This window comes from Myiozetetes cayanensis, unplaced genomic scaffold (genome assembly GCF_022539395.1).
Source record: "Myiozetetes cayanensis isolate MyiCay16 unplaced genomic scaffold, myiCay2020 scf24, whole genome shotgun sequence".
Classification (NCBI taxonomy): Eukaryota; Metazoa; Chordata; class Aves; order Passeriformes; family Tyrannidae; genus Myiozetetes; species Myiozetetes cayanensis.
Genome location: NW_026087456.1, coordinates 382577 through 402776, shown reverse-complemented (window position 1 = coordinate 402776; position 20200 = coordinate 382577). Strand labels below are relative to the sequence as shown.

At 42.8% G+C, this 20200-nt stretch overlaps 1 protein-coding gene across 2 annotated transcripts in view; it reads right to left on the bottom strand.

Moving 5' to 3' along the window:
* Positions 1 to 20200, bottom strand: part of MAML3 (mastermind like transcriptional coactivator 3) — a 241262-nt gene that overhangs the window by 74017 nt on the left and 147045 nt on the right. For both annotated transcript variants that reach the window (XM_050320505.1, XM_050320504.1), the window contains exon 2: positions 13462 to 14955. In XM_050320505.1, coding sequence (XP_050176462.1) covers positions 13462 to 14955 — 1494 coding nt within the window. The remainder of the gene's footprint in view (positions 1 to 13461; positions 14956 to 20200) is intronic.

The following is a 20200-nucleotide window of genomic DNA, read 5'->3' as shown; positions in this document are numbered from 1 at the left end:
AAGCGCACGCACCCTCTCTGACACAAGGCTTGTGAAGTGGCTGGGAAGCAGAGCAGGCAAGCAGGATGCTCCAGACAGGTGAGCTGATAATAAGCCATAAGAGGTTTGGGTTCTGCTGGTCTTTGTTCAGCTTTCCCTGCCCACCTTTCCCTGTTCAGCTTTCCCTGCCCTGGGCCTCACTCTTTCCACAAACTGCTTTCTCCTGAAGGGCTACACTGGTACCCGTGTTTTTCCCCCTCCCAGTTGCCCAACTTCAGCCTTTTCCACTGCTCCATTAGCACAAAAATCCTAGGCACGTAGTGCATCTGACACTCCTGCCTTCCCCAGCCAAAGCAGGCTCCCTGCAAGTGTGCCTACAGGTGACACCTGTGTCCCTTCCAGCAGGGCCTTGGAAAACAGCCCACCCTTTATGTAACCGGAGTCAGGGATTATTTTTTTTTGCTGGCAGTTTTTGTTCCTATCCACAGCTTGGGAAGGATTGAGGATGTAATCCCTGCACTGTTTGCAAACCAGGTGCAGGAACCAGGCAAATGCAAAGGGAAATTTCTACAGTGGCACAGCAGGTGACTTCTCTTGTGTCATGGTGTGAAACGTCTGACATCTCCGACTGACACCCTGCTTCAGACACACCATGTTCTCTTCTACTGCCTAGAGTAAGGTTGGGGAATGTGAGCAGCTGTGCTGTGAACCACTGGTACCTCTCAAAACCAGAAAAGCTTCTCCTTGATAACTGGACTAGCAACCCCCATGTAGTAGAGATGAATGAGGTAAACACTGCCTCAGAGTGATCACATACAATAAATTTACATTTATTAATCCATGTACATTGTGTACTTTGTGACGTACATAGCAGCTATTCCAGAAATTTTTTAAAGGCTTCAAATATTTCTGTTCTGTGCATGTCTCTGTGGGAACAGTGAAGCTGTCTTCAAGTGATGAGACCAGTTTCACATGACATGAAGGGCAACAGAAGCTTAAAAGACACTCTCCCAAAAAAATCACTTAAAATTGCTTTTCTATCTGTAAGACTGCAAGGGTTTGTAACCCTAATTTACTGCCTTCTCCTGCCAGAGACAAATCCTCAAGGTATATGAAACTACATGTCACTGGCCACTTAACAATAGAAAATTCCTACTTTTTTTGTTTTGTTTTAGCCATCTGTGATAAGGGCACATGACAGACAATCTTGACCCAGTGATGCTGTTCCATAGCTTGGAACATTCAAGACCTGGTTGAGATGGATTAGCAGGCAGAATTGCAGGTGGAGTGGCCAAATTTATCACGTGGATAGTGCCAGCACATTAGTGAGATTATAGCTAAGATACTCCAGTCCTTCACTGGTCCCACGACTGGTTAAAAAACCATTCAATATGACAACAAATATTTCATACTATTTCCATCTGCTGGAGGTACACAGACCACAGAAATCCATGGTGTCTACAATAATTTCCTGTGCACTGTGACAGTGACCAAAAAAAAGGTCCTGTGCTATTAAATGGATAAAGAGGGGAGGCAGAGAAATAAAAACTGGATGAGGGGAAACGAAGGGTAAACTTGAGCAGGGAACCTAGAGCAAGAGAAAGAAAAACGGTTCCTGGAGTAGAGGGGGAGAGAAAAGGAACAGCAAATAATATAGGACAGATTGAAAACAACAACAACAATAAAAACCCCAACCAACCAACCAAAAAAAAAAAAAAAAACACACAAAAACCCCACACCACAAAACCCCACAAAACCAAACAAAAACCAAAACAAAAAGCCAAACCCAAAACAACAACAACAAAAAAAAACCAAACCAAAACAAGAACACACGCACACACAAAAATCCTCCCCACCCTAACCTGCTGGATTCAGAGGGAAAGAAGTACACACTGGAAAAATAATTCCCTGGAAAGTGCATGTTGGGCAGTCTCAGGAATCTTGCTTCCTGTAGGCAATGCCATGTACAAAAGTTAATTTAAAATGCAGATTCTTTTGAGAATGTTAAGTCTCAAACCTACAAGGAACATCATGTCAGAAAAGGAGGAGTCATCTTCTCAGGACAGACGTTAAACTCTGTCCAGGTAGACCCTTTCAAATTATTTTCCTTCCTGGTTTTTTTGAAGACACTGTCTTTCCCTCAGTTTCTGCAAATAGCATAAGGAAACAAAAGGCTTCTTATGTGTTTACCTGTTTTTCAAAACAGGAGATTTTAACTAGCACTGAGAGACCTGGCAGAACAGATTCTACAGAAGGGTGCTAGCACGAGCAGTGAAAGACAGAGCTTCTGGAGTGAGGAATTGACTTTAATATTGCACAAGCATGAAACAGAAGTGAAAAGGAGACAGAGAAAACATTAAAACATGCTTTTGTGACAGTGCTGCTGAACTTGGGCTTGCTTTCTTAAGAGACACTTGACCCTCCCTAGACAGCTCCCACTCCTACCATAGAGGAAGAGCTGATAACAAGCTCCAACTGGGTGTAAATGAGGAAGCCACCTGCTTGGAAAATGTGTTGATACAGAATGGGTGGTTTCCTCCCAGTGTGTAAGATACGCTTGCACACTAATGCATGCAAAATGTCCCTCACATATATGAAAAAAGGGGCTCAGTATGAGGTAGGAGGACTCCAGAATACATGAAGGCACCCACTACATGAGAACAAAGAACAGAGGGACCAACAGACTCGTTTCTCTCCTTAGTAACAAACTTGGCTGCCTCAAACAACACTAAGCTGGTGAACACTAACATAAAGAGGGCAAGTTTCCCACTGCCCATGAGGAATGAAATCTTTGCTGAGAGAGCAGAAGCCACATTCTTTAGCAAATTAGATGCATCAGCTGGGATTTGGCAGAACCTCCTGAATGCAGGACTCCAAATCTGCACTTAACCACTTACTGGGACAGCCTTTCAAGAGGTATTAAGTGTTCCTACCACAGACATCGCAGACATTAGGAAATCCTTCTGAGGGAACATACATACCAATAACATCCTGCTGCTAGGTAGCACTAGGCTTTGGAAAGCACCTGAATTAAGATCCGTGTAGGTAAAATAAAAGGCAGAATAGGCATTCAGAAGTGGAAGGCACAGTTCCATGTTGAGCTGGAACATCCTAGCCATCCAGGGAGCACAGACTGATCATCAGAGAGCACTCCTTCACACAGACAAAAGTTAGGCAGAGACACAGAAAGCAGAAGATGAGCTCAAGGCTTAGAACACATGCTGACACTGGTCCTGGCATCACAGTGCTGCTCTTGGATCGAGTGGCCAAGACCTCTGCTGATGGCTCAGAAGCAGGCCGTAAGTCACACTGCTCTAGAAAAGGGACAGAAAAGCTCCTGGTAATATATGTCTAAAAAGCTATGTTAGCCACAAAGAAATATGTACACACAAGTTTTAAAAAGGGCTGTTGGGCTCCACACCTAACTTCACAAAACACAGTGATGTTGTCAGCTCACAAGTCCAGAGTGAAAATAAGCCCCCGAAAATGGGACTGTTACTTTTCCTCTGAAAATATGAGCCTTACTTTGTCCTAAGTCCCTAGTTGGAACATCAGTCAGTACTTAGTGATGTTCTCCTCAAGGAAAAGAGCTGAGCTATATTCATGCTCTTGGGATAAACAAGCAGCCTCTTTCAGTGCCCCCAAAATGCTGCTGGGGGGATGTTGGGGGAGTAGAGGGAAAACATTTAAAGAACACAGGGATTACAACAGAGCAAGGGATATTCTCTTTCTGGCAGTGCTCGGTCTCACACAAGATGTCTGTATACTTCAGTTTCTCTCCCTGTCCTTTTTTCTCTTCTGACATTTCTTGCACCTTCCAGAGTAGCACAGATGTTGACAACTCCAGTTGTGGCATTTCTGACTTTATTAAGCTTTTCACAGTGCTACCCAAAAGCAAGTTATTATTGTGTGTAACCTTTGCTTAGCTTCAAGACCTCTGAGGTGGGCACTACCTCTTCATGACACTCCGCACAAAGCCCCACTACAGCAGAAATATTAACATTTTCTTCCCTCTCAACTTTCTTTTATTTTTATCAGCTTGATCAGATGTACAGGACTGCCTCCAGCAGCAGTTGGAAAGGACTGCCGTGTATTCCCCCATTTGCAAAGGAAGCTCATTTCCCCATTACTGGTAACTAGTGGTGGATACATTGAGATGGGAACCCAGCAGTTTGCCCTGCTCCCTGGGCTGGCTCTCTACCTGCACTGAAGCTCAGCCTTGGAAACGTGGCAGCCCTTCTGGTCTGCCCCTGCCAAAAGCCAGTGCCATTCCCATCTAGCCTGCAAGCACGAAAGAGGAGATGGAGCAGGAGACAATGAAAGAGGATGTGTACAGCATGGGGAGTCAGCAAACATCCTCTGTGGGAAGGAGGACCCCATGCTGACTTTTCATAATTTACCCTCCCCATGGTGTTTTCTTCTGTTTACCTGAGTATAGAACTATGGAAAGGGAAGGAGTCACCTACCTATCACAGGAAAAAAAAAAAAGAAAAAGGAAGATTGAGGAAAAAATAAAGGGAAGAACAGGATGGCATTTACTTTTAACATAATCACAATCTATTATTAGTTCAAAATAGTATTTTTAATTAGAGGGTACCTTATAAACTTTACTTTTATTGATTGATTATTTGATAGGCAGTTTTCTGCTGCAAGCTCCTTAACAGAGAGAAATCAGAGCAAAAGGAGAATGCAGGGAAAGGAAAGGGGGTCCATGGCAGGGCAGGCTGGGTGATCACTGTGGAGCAGAAACTCCATGAAACCTACTTAACCGAGTTAAACAGCAATGATATTCCATCCTTCCCACAGTAAAGGGAACACAGGGGGAGGGTGCTGCTTATTCAAGAATAATTCTTGTTGCTAGAATATTTCTATATGTAAAATGAAACTCTTCCTGAAATACTACTGAAAAAAACCACAACCCTAACAGGTTAGCTTGGAATTAAATCTCAGCTTGTATAAGCCCTTGCTTTGCGAGGGAGATTGAAAAAGTAATGGAAAGAGTTAATTTTTAATCCATCTCCTGTTGTCTTTACAAAGGGTGGAAAAGACAATGAGACCACTCTTAAACTGGAGAAAAAACTCCTTGACTACCCGGAAGAGGCTTTCCTAGCAAAGGGATTTGCTAACAGTTTGTTCCCTGAAGAACAGAATAGTCAAAAGGCAATTTTAAATCCAATGTCTGCACAGATATATGAAATGACACTGAGGCTTAGAAATGCTGCTGAGGATGGAAATGCAGCATGAAAGGAGACAGTTTGGTTCATCTCTTACAATCAGTACAGTGAGCAGTAAGGGTCCAGCTCTCAGTAATCAAAAGTGCATTGTTAATATGCCTGATGAAGACTAATAATTTATTTATTTATATTCAGATCTTTAAAAATTATAGGGAAAACCCCCCACTTTAAAAGGTTATTCTGTGGAAATGTGGTAGATCTGTGCTCAGATCCAAACCACACAGTAAGCACAAGCAGAAGGCTGCTGTGAAAAGCCCCCTCCTTGCTCACAGCAGATGTGCTCAACACATATCTGCTATTTCTTACAGTCAGCTGACTCAGAAGGTGTCTTCTGCAGAACTACCCATGCCACGGGAACTGGGTGGATGGCTGCAAAGCCTTCCCCAGCCTTTCCAGCCAAGCCTCTTCTCCTCCAAATTTAGTTTCAAGGTTTGCTTGACTCCCATTACTGGCAAAGGAAAGCTGACTACCAGCCTCAGTGTGGTTAGCATGAGATGTGGAAGAGAAAGAAGAAGAAATCTTCCTTGTGCCTCTGGAAGAGAGATGAAGTAGAGACCTCCCTGGTCCTGTGTCTGTACTATTAAATCTGGTCAGGAGCTCCTGCTGATTTTATCACTGCTGTGAACTGCAAAGTGTAGTAAATCCACTGCACACACAACCTCCTTGTTGGTGGCAAATGGGATTTTGATGCACATTGAGCAATTACTTCACCTGCGTATTCAGCACAGACAGTAATTTGGAAACGGTGTCATTTGTTTTTCTGATGTGTCTGTTCTAAAAGGACTATGTGACACCTTAGAAATACAAGTACAACCAAAGAGAAGCTCTGGTTACCTCCAGGGAGAGGTCTGGAGTTGCACCATAACCTTAATGGTGTAGCTGGGTACCATAAGAACAGAATGAGATTGAAATGGGGTAAGGAAAATCCCAGTATTACATTAATTTATTATACCATTGTAAGATCCATAATTTGACATGTCTTCCCTTCACTTTCATATTCTAGAGTCAAAGGGGTAAGGGAGAATCAAAGCTTTACTTTAGAAAGCAAACTCCTGTCCCAGATGGATAAAGAATAGCTGGAAATCAAGAATCCTAGCAGTTCAGATAAACAGGAATATAACCACACCCCCACACCCCCAATATGTATTAATTTTATGAGCTCATGATTTCAAAGCAATTTTAGAATTTCTGAGTATTTCCGACCACCCGTGTTACGGGGCATGAGTTGACATTTAAAATGCTCAGACTTATATATTCATGAATTTAAACACAGGAATATAGATTCGAGTAAAGTTAAGGTCAGAATAATATTTTTGATATGTTGAGAAGCAAACTGGCAAACTTGGGAATTATGGAAGGAAAATGAATAAAGGGGCAAGAAGTACTCTAAATGTCTACACTCCAGAAAAAGGTAAAGTTAAGGACAGTCATGGAGTGGAAGAATTTTCACAGGGACAAATTTAAAACTCTGAAATATTGTCTAAGTGCAAGCTACAATTCAAACTGCATCATGTCTGGACCATGCAAGATCACAGACTGGAGAGAAAGAGATCAGATCAAGTCACACCAAAATTCTCAGATAAGCACTCTGCAAGCTCTGGCATCCAGTAGTGAGGCACTAGAGGGTAAACAGACAAAGTGCTCCTGAGGATGGGAACCTTACTCTTTGTCTTTGGATTAAGTCTTCACTCAAAATAAAAATGGATGATAACAGTGTCCAATTCATGGGTTGAACTCACTGTCTACGTCAAAACATGACAAGTACTAGTTTGTAATAAACACTTTTCCAGATCCACGAAAAGTAGAGGTGTCAGTGGGTGACTGGGTTTATCCTGTAGCTCTCCCACAGTGAATATGCTGATTCAGGGAGGTGACCAACCGGGTGGAGGAAGTAGGACAGAAAGGAGTGCTTTTGATTTTCCAGGGAACATTAGGACACTGTTATATGAAGAAAAGGCTATGTGGGTCTTTCAGTCAACTGCCTAGTGTTGAAAGCATCAGCCTTTTTGTGCTAAATTGGTTATGCTGATGCTCAGAAGGCAGCACATCAGCCCACGGAAGAGCATAGCATCGGGGAGAGCACGGTATGAACATCCCGATATGTTCAGCAATGCTGTTGTCAGCTTATCCAACCACTGAAGTGGGTGGAAGGAATACAGCTTTACACCATCTGTATGTTAACGTTATGAGCATATACAATGAACACAAAGAGCTAGAAAGGCTCTTGGACAATAAGAAATGGGTTATGGCTGGCATTGCTGAAAGGTGGAATGGGTTGTGAGACTGGAAAGATACCCCTGAAAAACCCCACACCAGGAAAGGGTAGCACTTTATATAAAAATATGCTGCTAGTGGCCATTGACATTTCAAAATCACAGTGCATCACAACTGGAGTCATAATGAATAAATCTGAAGGAGGGTTGATTGGCACACGTTGAATTATCAAACTATCGGGCCTCACTGACTAACAGGACAAACTGCTCTTTACGTAGCAGTTGAGATGATGTATGAAGGAAAAGTGTTTAAAAAAAGTAAAATAGGGGACTTCTGGTATACACTTTGTGCAGTCAGTAATACAAATTATCTGCTTCTAAAAGTAATGTACGGCATTTTCTTTACAGATGTGAATATCTCACCCTATGAGTTGTAGAGAAACTAGGAAAGAAGAAAATCACACAACAATGTATTCTAATGAATCTTGAACAAATGGAGAAGTTTCTATGAACCAAAGATTTACCACTACAACAGTGCTATTTAAAGAGGAAAAGACCCATTATTCTGACACGCTCCCCAGCAAAGCAATGGAAGAACTAGCTTCAGCCTTGATGATTCAGGATGTAACAGGGAACACTGGTCAGCATGCTTTCAGGAAAGTAGATTTCACCAAAGACATCCTTGTATGGTTTCTATAGAATCATACAGTCATTTAAACTGGAAAATACCTCTAAGAGCCTATAATCCAACACTACTGAGTACACCATTAAACCACGTCCCTAAGTGCCACATCTACATGTCTTATAAAATACCACCAGGGGTGGTGAATCAATCACTTCCCTGGCAGCCTATTCCTGTTTCCTTATGATAGGATGATTGGTTTGGTTGGGGCATGGGAGCAGTGCTCTTATACTTCAATTTTTCAAGGTTTAGACTAGAGAAAAAACACTGTATTGAAGAAAAACTTAACCATATGAAATGAACAAAGTGTGTATTAGATTAATAAGTAAAGAATCATGGGTCACAAAATAAGGAAATACCAACAAAATTGTTTTTAAGATCAAGCCTCAGATTTGGATTTAGGATTATGCCATGGAGATCCAACCTTAATCAAGTGCTGTCCAACACTTGTTTCTAGTGATTTATGCTAACGTGGCCTCTTCTCAACACAATGGGCAGATGATAGCAGGAATGGTAAGAAGGCCAGGCTATTGTTTAGAAATTGCCTGATGGTCAGAATCCATCTGAACACATTCTGTCAATCCCTTGTCCTTAAAAGTCTATGGGAGACTGATTTCCAGGGAACAAATTTTGATGTTTGTAAAAGAAAGGCCCTACATCTTATATAAAACAGCATCTACAACTCAAACATAGAACAGACAGGCATCCTCTATAGCTCTGTGGGCTGTTCAGCAAGTGATCCTTGCTGTCTCTGTCATTATTTCTGTCCCAGCCTGTCTCCCCTAAAATCTGGTAAGACACTTGTGACTCTGCCACACTTTCATGCAGTGAATACAAATCTGTAGCCTTTCCTTCTTTACTTTCAGGTAGGCTTTTAAAAAAGACCAAATCCCAGAACATAAATGATCTCTTTTTCTCACTATCCCAAAGATAACCTTCAAAAAAAAGTGTAAAATCTCTTTTACAATTCCAGAGAGAGACATACCTTTTCATTTTGAAAGGACAACAACAATTAAGTTTCAAAAATGTTCTCTGGACACAGATCTCCCTTTATCTTTGGCATGCAAAACCAGACTGAGCAGATGATGGACCTTGAATTTGGAAGATTAAAACAAAAGACTGGGGAAAAAAAAAGTGAAGATATTCTTGCAGGATGGTGTCATTTCTCCCCTTCATTCACATCCCTTCGATTTCAAACAACGTAACTAGTGGTTTCAATAGGAACTATAATTGCAGCATCCTCACAGTCCCATGCAGGCAAAGAGTTTTATTTTTCTTACACCCACAGAGAATTCTGTTTTGTTTCGACCTCTCATTACTCTCCCTCGCACACTTGGCTCCAAACATCAAATTCTGTCTCAGCCATTCAACATCTATTCCGTTGGGTTGCTTTTTCTCTTACCATTATGCATACTTGTTGAACAGCTGGAACCTAGAAAAGGCACAATTAATTATTCTGAAATTTCCCAAAGAAAATGTTTTCCCTTTTCCTCAATTTGAAATTACTCTTTGGTTTAAAGAAAAAAAAAAAGAAGTGTATCCCATAAAACCTTACATACACCTCAAAAACTTACTGGAACATTTTAGGTTAAACAGTGCTCTAATTTTTGAGAGAAGGTGGTTGGTTCAGGCTTGCTTGCTTTAATTTCTTAAATCACATAATGAAGTCCTTGTTGCATCTTGGTGCAAGAGAACCAGAAGAGTAGAGGACCTCTATCCCTCAAATACCTAACAAGTTACCAGCCCTGTGAAAAGCTACTTGCTGGTTTAGCCTGTAAGCCACAGCTAAGCAAGAATGAAAGAAACACCCAGAAAAAGCAAGAGGCTAAAGGGTAACACCTGCTGCGTAGTCACAAACTAACAACTAGGTTTAGAGCAGATCAGGGTATATGGAACGAGGCAAAGAGCAGGGATTTCTAAATACAAGCCTGACCAGGTGGAAAACAGTCAGACGCAAGGGAACACTCATAGGAAGACAGAATCTTGCTGAAGGTAGATGGGTCAGGATCCAACGTGGGTTTTGATGCATATAGATGGGTCAGGATCTGACTACGACTTTAACACTCAGTCCACAAAAAAAAAAATCAGAATTACCTTCAGCTGCCACCCCTGGAAAAATCCCCGCTGCAAAAATCCAAACCAGTATCTGCTTTGTGGAAAAACACCCCGTCCAGTGCTCACTGAAGAGAAACAAGCTATAGAATAAGATATAGGACATAATGGTTCAGGGCATATGGGTTGTTCAAGCAGTAGCTGTTGAGGGCTACAACTGCAGTGCCAGTACCAGCCCTGGATCTACCCAGAGAAGCAAAGGACTAACACATCTGACAGGAAGAGTCTCAACACCGACAGTGCAGAGAGCCTTTAGAGAGATCCTGCTTCTGTTGGGTACTAGTTCTGCTGGCTAAGCTGCTAATTTAGCACTCTGCCTGTCCAGCAACTCACGGATATATTGAGCTGAAAGGCTTCCTCTCTCGCTGCTCACCTCTCTTCACAGGAGTATGCAGTGATGCTCAGCATGCCCAAGACATAAGCCTAGAGCACCAGCACTGACACTTTAATAGGACAGTCACGGACAGCTGACCTCCACAGAGCATTTGCAAGGTCCCAGCTGGACTGAAAAAGTGGTGTGTCTGGCTAAAATACGCTCAACAACTGAAGCAATGAGTTCACGTAAAAATGCTGCCTATTACAACCTCAGGCACAAATGGGAATGGATTTAATTAGTGTCTGTACACACGCACGAAACCAAGCCACGTCTAAATTTTACAGCAGTACACTAAAAATAAGACAAGGTGTTTACGCACGCATCTGATGTTCCCCAAATCAGCTTTTGGTTCTCAAATATGCCCTTGAAAGAATAACTTGACAGAAATATATGGTCACTGTTAACCGTGAGATGCAATAGGTAGATTCTTTTTCCCCTCACATGCCATTTGTTAAATCAGCATGATAGTTTAACACTAACACACACTTTTGTAATTCCGTATCAAAATCCAAAACTACAATGAACTATAAACTGTTGGAAAGATATGTTCACTTTATATTCAGAAACGTATTTCAAACTAAAAAGTAAAATCTCCTTATTTTTCATATGTGACCATCAGCATCCTGCAGTAAGCCATAGGATCAGATAATCTGCATCAGTCTGGGTTTAACTCAACGATATCAACATAACATTTTCACCACTTTTGCAAAAACAATCTGTTCCATCAAGCACATCTTACAATAACAGGCTTTCCAATTTTCCAGAGAAAAATACTTTTCAGGGAATCAGGGAGAGAAAGAAGGAAGAAATACATTACAGTTAGAAATCTATTATTTCAACCTTCCTCGGCAAACAAAATCGCTTCAGTGTAGGCAAGCGGGTTCCACAAGTAGTGAAGGAACCTTTCTACGCCTACACAAAAGCAAGAAGTCCCTCATTCTGACTGGGTCAATAATTGTGAATTGCATGTAATATATAACAAAGTATGATCTGCCTTAAGTTTCTTCTTCATATGACACAGAAATGACTTAATATCTGGACTTGTTTATGGAAGAATGTCTAGTTGTATCCAAATATCTAGTTTTTCCTACATTAAAAAAAGAAAAGGAACTGAGTGAGATTAGATATATGAAACCTCGGCTTCCCGTTCATACTGGGGAATTGCAGAGAGATATTAACATGAATTTCGCAACTTATGAAATGGAGGAGATGACATTAACTCTTTCACACAGACAGTTCATCCTCTCAGCTGTTTGCTGGGTCTTTGAATTCAACAGATTTAAGAAAAACAAAAGAAAAAGATGATAAAGCATTAGACAGTGTGACCAAACACCTTCTGCCTCTCTACTGCAACCTGACAAATCTGTAACTCCGATTACAGTTTGAGTTCCATGTCATTATTGCAGTATTTCTCTAGATAAGCCTTCCCAAAAAGAAGAGGCTTTAGACCAGCTATGTCTAATGCAATAGGCAAGCAGAATTAATATAAAAATACAAACCTTTGAGCTGTCACCATACATCCTGAACCAAAAACAGGAAGCAGATGAACATTTCTTTTTGTTTTACAATTAATTTAAAGTAATACGTGATTGGCTCTGACCTGGTAAAGCTCCTACTCCTCCTTATTGGTAGATCCCCAAACTCCACAAGCCGAAGCAATGATAAATTTTGATGTTTTTCTACATGCATTATAGTGTGAATCACAGTTAGACCATGCTCAGAAAGAAATATTCCTTGTAGGTGGTGTGGAAACAGCTAATTTGGTGAAAAGCTGTTATGCTAAGACCATCAACCAATAATTTTATTAGTGTACTATTATATCAGAATTCCTGACATGTTTAGGTGGCGCATAACTTCTGTGAAGGCATCACCTATTTGAGGAAATGATTATAAAGTTTAATTAATTTGAAAACTCTCAAAACAACAATAAATTCAGAAAATTTATTCTTGATCCTTTCCATGACACCAGTGGGCAGACCTTTACAGGGGCTTTTCACCTAAGAATATCCAGCTGACCCAGGAGATGATAGGGCATTACTATAACCATTATTCAAATTGGTTATTAGCTCATTACAAAGTGTTCCCCAAACCTGGCAACTGCTGCTCCAGAGGTTAGCATGGAATACATGCAAGACAGTGATGCCAAGCCTCTCAAGCCAACGTGGCTTTAGCCTCTTGCCTAAAGACTCACAAACAATGAAAGGATTCACAACAATAAAATGCTTGATGTTGCTAAAGACAGCTCGAAAGTTCCAGAACAAACCACCTCATCTCATCATCATGTTTCGAGCACCACTAAAAGCATTCAGATGTGCTTACTTCTTCCAGTAGAAACCAAAGGCACTCAGCACCCAAAATGTCCTTCCTTTGTTCCTGGAGCCAAAATGTCAAATATGCTGTTTAAAGTCGGCTTCATCTCTTCCCCAAGAAGAAGGGACCAGCTACTCCATCTTTTTGTTACAACGCTAACTACACTGTGGAAACTGAGCCATGCAGTGGTTTGGGATCCACAACCACCAAATCTTACATTATGAAAAAAAGTGAAACAAACCCTCCAAGGAGGAGTGACTTCTGACTCAAAACTTCCCAGAGCAACCCCAAGCACTCATCAGTAGAAACACAGGGGAAAAGTGCTAGTTCAGAAAAAAACACCAGTGAATTAACAACAGTAATGCAACATCATCTCACTCGTTTCTTCACACGATCAAGCTCCAATACCACAGGAAAAGTCTGAGAAGGATCTGCAATGACATTCCATATTCTCCAGAAGAAAGAGGAGGAGGGTGGAGGAGACTGCACAAAGAGATACTAAGCCTTTGCATCAGCCTCTTTTTGACTGCCCACACACCATGCACTCACGCTTACCTGACCAAGGGCAGGAAGTGCTGCATATGCCATGGGCTGATTCATCATTCCTTTCTGCTTCATGATGAGCATGCGCTTCTGTTCCTCGCTCAGGTGCGCCATCTGAGCCTGCATCTGGGGCTGCTGGGACTGCTGCTGCTGGATGTATGGCATCATAGCGTTCTTGCTGGGATTTGCCATCGGTGGGGTCATCCTCTGACTCAGCTCAGCATTGAAATGGGTCAGAGGTTTGGTGTTGCCATAAGAAAGCATATTGGGCTGCTTGCTCAAGGAGTTTGTGACCAGGTTATTTGGCTGCTGACTGATCATGTTCATGTGATTTTGAGGGAGGTAGTTATTAATTGTGGTCTTCTGGGGATTGTTTGCCATAGGAGGCACTATTGGGTTTTGGTTGTTAAAGGCTTGAGGATACATCATTGGACTATTTGGTTTGTCTGCAGTGAAGGGTCCTCCGTAGGGACTAGATGGAGGGCCCACAGGTGACCAGCTTGAGGGCTGATTTGGATGCTGCTGCTGCTGCTGCTGCTGCTGCATGAGCTTGGCTCTTTGCTGCTGCTGGGCTGCCATCTGCTTGAGCTGCTCAGCTGGAGACAAGTCAGCGCTTGGCATGTTCACCGGCCCAGGCCCCGGTCCTGCCACGGTGGCTGCTGCTGGGTTCATAAGGTAGCCATTTCCAGAGCGCACCTGCGTCTGGCCTGGGGTGTGGGCCTGGCTGGGAGTCTGAGGTGACTGAACAACACAGTTTGCTGGTGAGCTGGCAGGGACCGGGGCTGGTGGGGCACTGGACACAGAAGCTATGCTGGAGGCTGTGGAGACGTTGGAAAATGGAGGACCGGATGAAGATGGCCTCACCTGGGGAGACCCTAGTGGAACATGAGCAAATGGAGAATGAGATGGATCACTTTTCACGCTTGCGCTCTCTTGAGTCTCTGTGGCAGGCCTGGGAAATTCTAGCTCCTTCTTCTCTTCAAAGTCTTCATTGAACAGGTCTTGTATATCATCCTCTGGAACGGTGTTTGCCAGTTCATCTATTAGCTCCTGCCACTCCTGATCGTTCAGGTTAATGTCTGAGAAGAGCTTGTTCTGATTTGAAAGAGATGTTTCAGAAGTGTCTATGCAGTTGGAGTCATCCAAAGGCTCTTGCTTTAGCTCCTTGTTCTGCAGGATGTTAAAACTATCGTCTAGCTCATTGCAGCCATTAACAGGGAGCTTTATCTCGGAAAGCCCACCATTTTCACCCAAGTCTTCTAGACCACTACTGTGAGTTCCGCTGTTCTGCAGGGGCAGGGGAGCTTTCATGTCAAGCTGGTGAAGAGGAGAAACAGCGGGCAAAGGCAAATTATTGGGCAGGCTGTTGATTGCCTCAATGCCTGGCACATCCTTCCGTGTCCTCTTGCCGGTTGGAGAAAAGCTCCCATCGCAAACTCCATTCTGCTGTTCTCCATTGAGAGGTGAACGTGCACCTTCTAACTTCCTTTTGACAGTCTCTTGAAGCTTAAAGAAAAACAAGAGAAAAGAAAAAAATTAACCATTTGCAGATGCAAAAAAAGTGCTCACGAGCGCTGCAACATACTCCTCATCGAGCCTACCAGTGACAGTAAGTTTAAAAAGCTCTGTTTGGGAAGTTTCTTTGATTTCACTCTTACGCCTTAATCAATTCGAAAAGACAAAAAAAAGATGCAGCCAAAGATCTCCACACACCTCACCCCTCCCCCCAAACTTTCTCCTGAACAGGAGAGCAGAACTGTAAAAAATGTCTCTGCTTTCTAAGCTACCAGAAGGTAGCAAGTTGACTAATTCAACTTTTGGTGCCTAACACAGTGATGGGATTTATAAAGTGCCTACCACAGTGAGGAATCTTATACTGGACCAAAAAAAAAAAAAAAGGGAATCACTAAAATTTACTATTTACTCTGAAATTTTTTTGTTGGAAGTTTCTCAAAGCTTCTTGAAAAATACCTGCAATACAATTGATTTACTTCCTGTAATGTGTTGTTGACACTAAATTTCTTTTAACAAATTCATTATCCTAGTTTCATTGGATTAGCCCTCTGTTCTTGGCTACAAAACACATTGAGAATCAAGTTTTAAGGGAGGAAAAATATATCCACCCTAGAAAATAGAGAGCATTTTGCATGATGTTAACTCCGTCAAATAATGAGAAAAAGGAAATTAGCCGTGTGTTAGGAGCTAATGTGAAACATAAATAGCTAACAGAAGTGATAGCAAGACAAGTCTCCAGAAAAGCAAATAAATTAGAATATAAGAATTTTATTAAAAAATTAGTGTATTAACATAAGCTTTAATTCAGGTTAAAAGAAGCATAGCAAAGAACTGTGACAAGCTACAGTCCTCCCCTATCACACCAAAGTTAAGTCCTTCACTTACGTATCAGGCTAAAAAAAGCACCCCTCTTCAGCGAAGGCAAAAAACAATAGTGGGGAGGGGAGGAAGCAAAGAGGTCACAGCTCTAGCAAACGCCTTCAGGACACACTTGCATCCTTGATACCAGAACAATAGAATACAACATTCTGAAAGATTTTATCAAATTTTAAAGTATTTTTGCTGGTATGAAAGTCCCAGACATGTAGCTCCCACCCCTTCCCTAACCTAGAGGTCCTCAACCTTCTTTCTTCTCACAGTCCAGATCCCATTTATTTCTCCCATCCCAAGAGGGCTGGTTTGCCTTTCATCCTATGCGTAAGACAGGCGAGCAAATCCATATCTCATCCTGGTTTTGGAGGGAGGGGTTCTGAGAAGGCTGTGCCCTTCTCTCTCCCTTCAGGCCTGTGTGGCTTCTTTCAGCATCCAGTGCAGAGGGGAGATGGCAGACTCACACACTGCTGCAGCTACAGTTAAACCTGCATGGGACACCAAGCTACTGATGTAGGTGCTCCTCTGCAGAGATATGGCCTTTGCAACAAAGCAGAAAGGCAAGTCTGTGAGGCTAAGCAGACCATTGATTCCTTGATTGGTACAGGAGCAGAAGAGCTTTACCCTGAGTCTCTCCCCACCCCTGGTTTCTGGGGGTACAAAACCAGCATGGCTAGTGGTTTGCACCAAGAAGTTCCTCTCCCCTGTGCTGCAGGCTGCCATGGGGAACCAGTCTGCAGCAACGCGGGGCTCAGGAAGGCTGTGAGCGTGTGGAGTCCCCACCACTGTGCTCCCACTTCTCTCCCAGCCACAGCTGCTCTTGCCCCCCTGAGCTTTACAGATGCCTGGGAACGCTCTACAGATGCGTGCACATGGCAGCAGATGCAGGCAGGAACACACACTGCACCAGCACTCTCTTGACTAAGGCCTGGCATAGTCAAATTTATCAGCCATAGTCTACAGGAACCCACCAGGCTGCAGAACACGCTGCCCCACAGCAGAGCTCATCTTCCTTTGCCACTGCAGCAGAGAGCTCTACTAGCAAGATGTGCTTGCCCAGGGGTGGTAATTGCCTGAATTTGGGCAAGTAAGCAGCCGTATGGAAAGCAAGCCAACACCTAGGAGAAGTGTGAAGGATCAAAATCAGATCCCACAAGGAGACTTACGATACAGCTCTCACCTCCGCTGCTTCCCTCCCCTAAAAACCTGTGTTAAGCTGAACACCAATGGTTCAGACCCCACAGAAGAGGAGAGTACGATACAGAATGGCACCGCTTCACAAGCCTTACAGGCAGCACGAGCTCGCCTCAAGTGCAGGTGGTCAGCAACACAGCTGATACATTGAGTTAAAATAGCATATTTAAATGTTGGCCCTAATGGGCTACTCACATGATTTACAGCGGAAATCACCCATTTGAGCTCCTAAGCCATCTCACCACAAAATCACTATCCCTGTTTGCCTTCCACATCGCAAAAACATTCATCAAATGGCAAGTGACTCAAGATGGGCATGCACACACAAAACCAGGGTTTGCAGAAATGTTAAAAATTTGTCATGGCCCTCTGCCCTGAGTTCGTATTGATCAAATGCTGAGCTAATGTAAGAACAGGACCTGGTGGCAGGCTTCTAGTCATGAAGTAAAGTTCATATAAGGAAAAGATGTGAAAAAAACTTGCCTTAATGACAAGGCAGGGATTAGTGAGAGTGATTATCTCCTGAGGAATACATGTGAACTGGCTCCACACATTTTGCAACAGATTGAAGAAATCCTTTACAAAATATTGGTAAGAGAATACACTTTCACATGGTGTCACACTTTTTGGGTTTCACATCCTTTACTAATTTATCCTGAATCCAACACCTTATTTGTACATGAACATTTACCAAAAGACTCAAAACTATCTAGTGGCAAATAACTTGCCCTAAAAATATCAGTTCCCAATGTTTCATCTTATGCTGGAACTTGTCCCCCTGTATGAATGCATAGTGACTTTAATGAAAGTAAAGGCAGGATCAGTAGATAAATACTAATAATCATGTTTATCATGCATTACAACAAAAAGCAGCTTGACGTAGCAGCTGTTTTCCATCCAATATGAAACACACAGAAGTGGTGAACTGTTGCAAAATTTTAATAAATTAAATTAAACCTATTCTAAGTTTGTAGCTCCACATTATTCTCTTTCAGAGGTTTTAGGATTTGGGGGGTTAAGAAGCACTGATCTTTTTACCTTTTTTGTTTGCTCATTGGAAAACTGTAGATAGACAGAAACTTTGCATAAAAGGTTTATCTGAAGGAAACATGCTGAGTACAACCTTTGCAGGTGGAGAAGCACCTTGGCTCCAGCATTTTGAGGGGGTTGGGAGCCGTAACAATCTCCTCTTTTTGGGGTGCAACACAGAAATATTCTTACCAAATTATTTCAACGCAAACATTTATTTTTTGTATCTTGATTTAATTCCCAATCACCATGTTAACTCTTGAATAGTTTGAATATCATACACTGACCATAAACTGGTAAAGAGTTTGCCACCACCAGGACTCCATAGGTTCTTAGACTAAAACCTCAGCACCAGCCCTTCCCTCTATAAAAACAATCCATGAAGTAAAATATTCTCCTGTACAGTACCCTCCCTCTCGTTAGTACTAGTATATAGTTTCTGCATGTTTTACAGAATGCATCATGAAAGTATTAGCAGGAGTTGAGAGCTTTATGTCTAGGAGCAGAAGACTGCTGACGCACAAAATAAAAATAAAAGGAAAATATAAAAGAAAATATTGAAATAGAACCCCTTGCAGCTTCATAAGCTTTTAACTTTATTTAAACAAAATACTTGGCTGATGGATCTCCATTTTACAGCACTTTTCTACCCCAAAGCAGAAGACAGTGAGGCAGGACTTGCTATCCTTTATATGCCTTTGGAGAAACTCCAGTTGCAGAGCAAGAAAAGGTCAAACTTTGGCAGGTTGACTTTTTAAATGACTCTGGATTGGAGGAGAGGCAGAGGGACAGAGGCTGTGCACGCAACCACGCAGACACGCGCGGACCCAAATGGTCTGATCCAACCCATCCCGAAATTTTTGGCAGAGCCGCTCGGACATGCCGTGACAGACCCAATAGATAAACAAGAGTGTGTTGAGGCTGTCGTCGGGGCTTTCATCTGTGAGGGGAATCTGCTCCGCTTCATCTCACCAGCAGGAATTCATTTTTCAAAAGAAATGAGACAGAGGTACTGTTGTTATAGCAACAGCCGAGCCACTTGCCCGCCCATCCTCCACTGCTGAGCTGCCTTTGGTGGGCGGCTGTTCCAGTCATCCATGGGGAGTGACTAGGGCTGTGGCAGCAGACTAGTCCTTTCATTGCTCCTTAAAGAAGAGGAAAATAGGGGGGGAGGGGGGAGGTGGGGAAGACGAGAGGCTAAATTTCCTCTTTGCCAGCAGAGGCTGAGTGCTATTCACAGGGTGTAACACAGGTCCGCTCCTGCTCAGTAAGCCCACAGCCAAGGAGGCTTAGGGTCCCTTTTATGGATGCTTTAGTGTACCAGCTACATAGTGGACGTGTTGCCTCTGACTTTCCTCTAACTAAGGCAGCTCCAGCCACTTCAGTACAAGTCAAGAGCAACAACTGCGAGAGGTCTGGCATGCTCGTTCCCCAGCTCTACTGGAAAATGCCCTGCTCTGTAGATGTCTTTGCTACCCATGGGAAAGGAGAGAAACTAGCCAAAGCTCAAAGTCCATCTTCCTCAGAGAATATGCGTGTTTACAAACAACAAGGGTTATCATCTTCTCCACATGCTCTTCTGTGACCGTTTTCTGTTAAAACCTGATCTTTTCCATTCTTCATGGTGAATCAGTCTGGCCCACTTGCTCAAATGGCCTTCCATGGCAATAACTCAGTCTTGGCCCTTTCTCCAGGGCTTTGACTCTCCCTTGCATCAGTCTATCTGGCTTAGCACTTCTTCCAGATGTTCCTAAGCTCACCCCACCTTTCTTCTCTCTTCTGATCCCAGAGCTTCTCCAGACAGATTTTGATGATTTTGATACCTCCCACCTCCAACAGGAGTGTTTTCCATGACCTCTGCCAAACACCAGCCCAATTCAGCAGTCTCCAGCCTGCACCCTGAAGACCGAGTCAAGTTTGCTCCTTAACATCTCGTGCTGCACTCAAATCCTATCAACAATTTAGGAGGTGTCCCAGGGGTGGCTGTGAAGTGACACTAAGCAAGTGGATTTGACATGACAAGCTCCTCTAAGCAAAGACATAACGACCATAACCACCATCTGAGATCAGTAAGGAATAATCAGCATTGCCGCCTGCATGCCAGCAATTCACCTTCAACATTTGAAAGGATTCCTCATTTCTT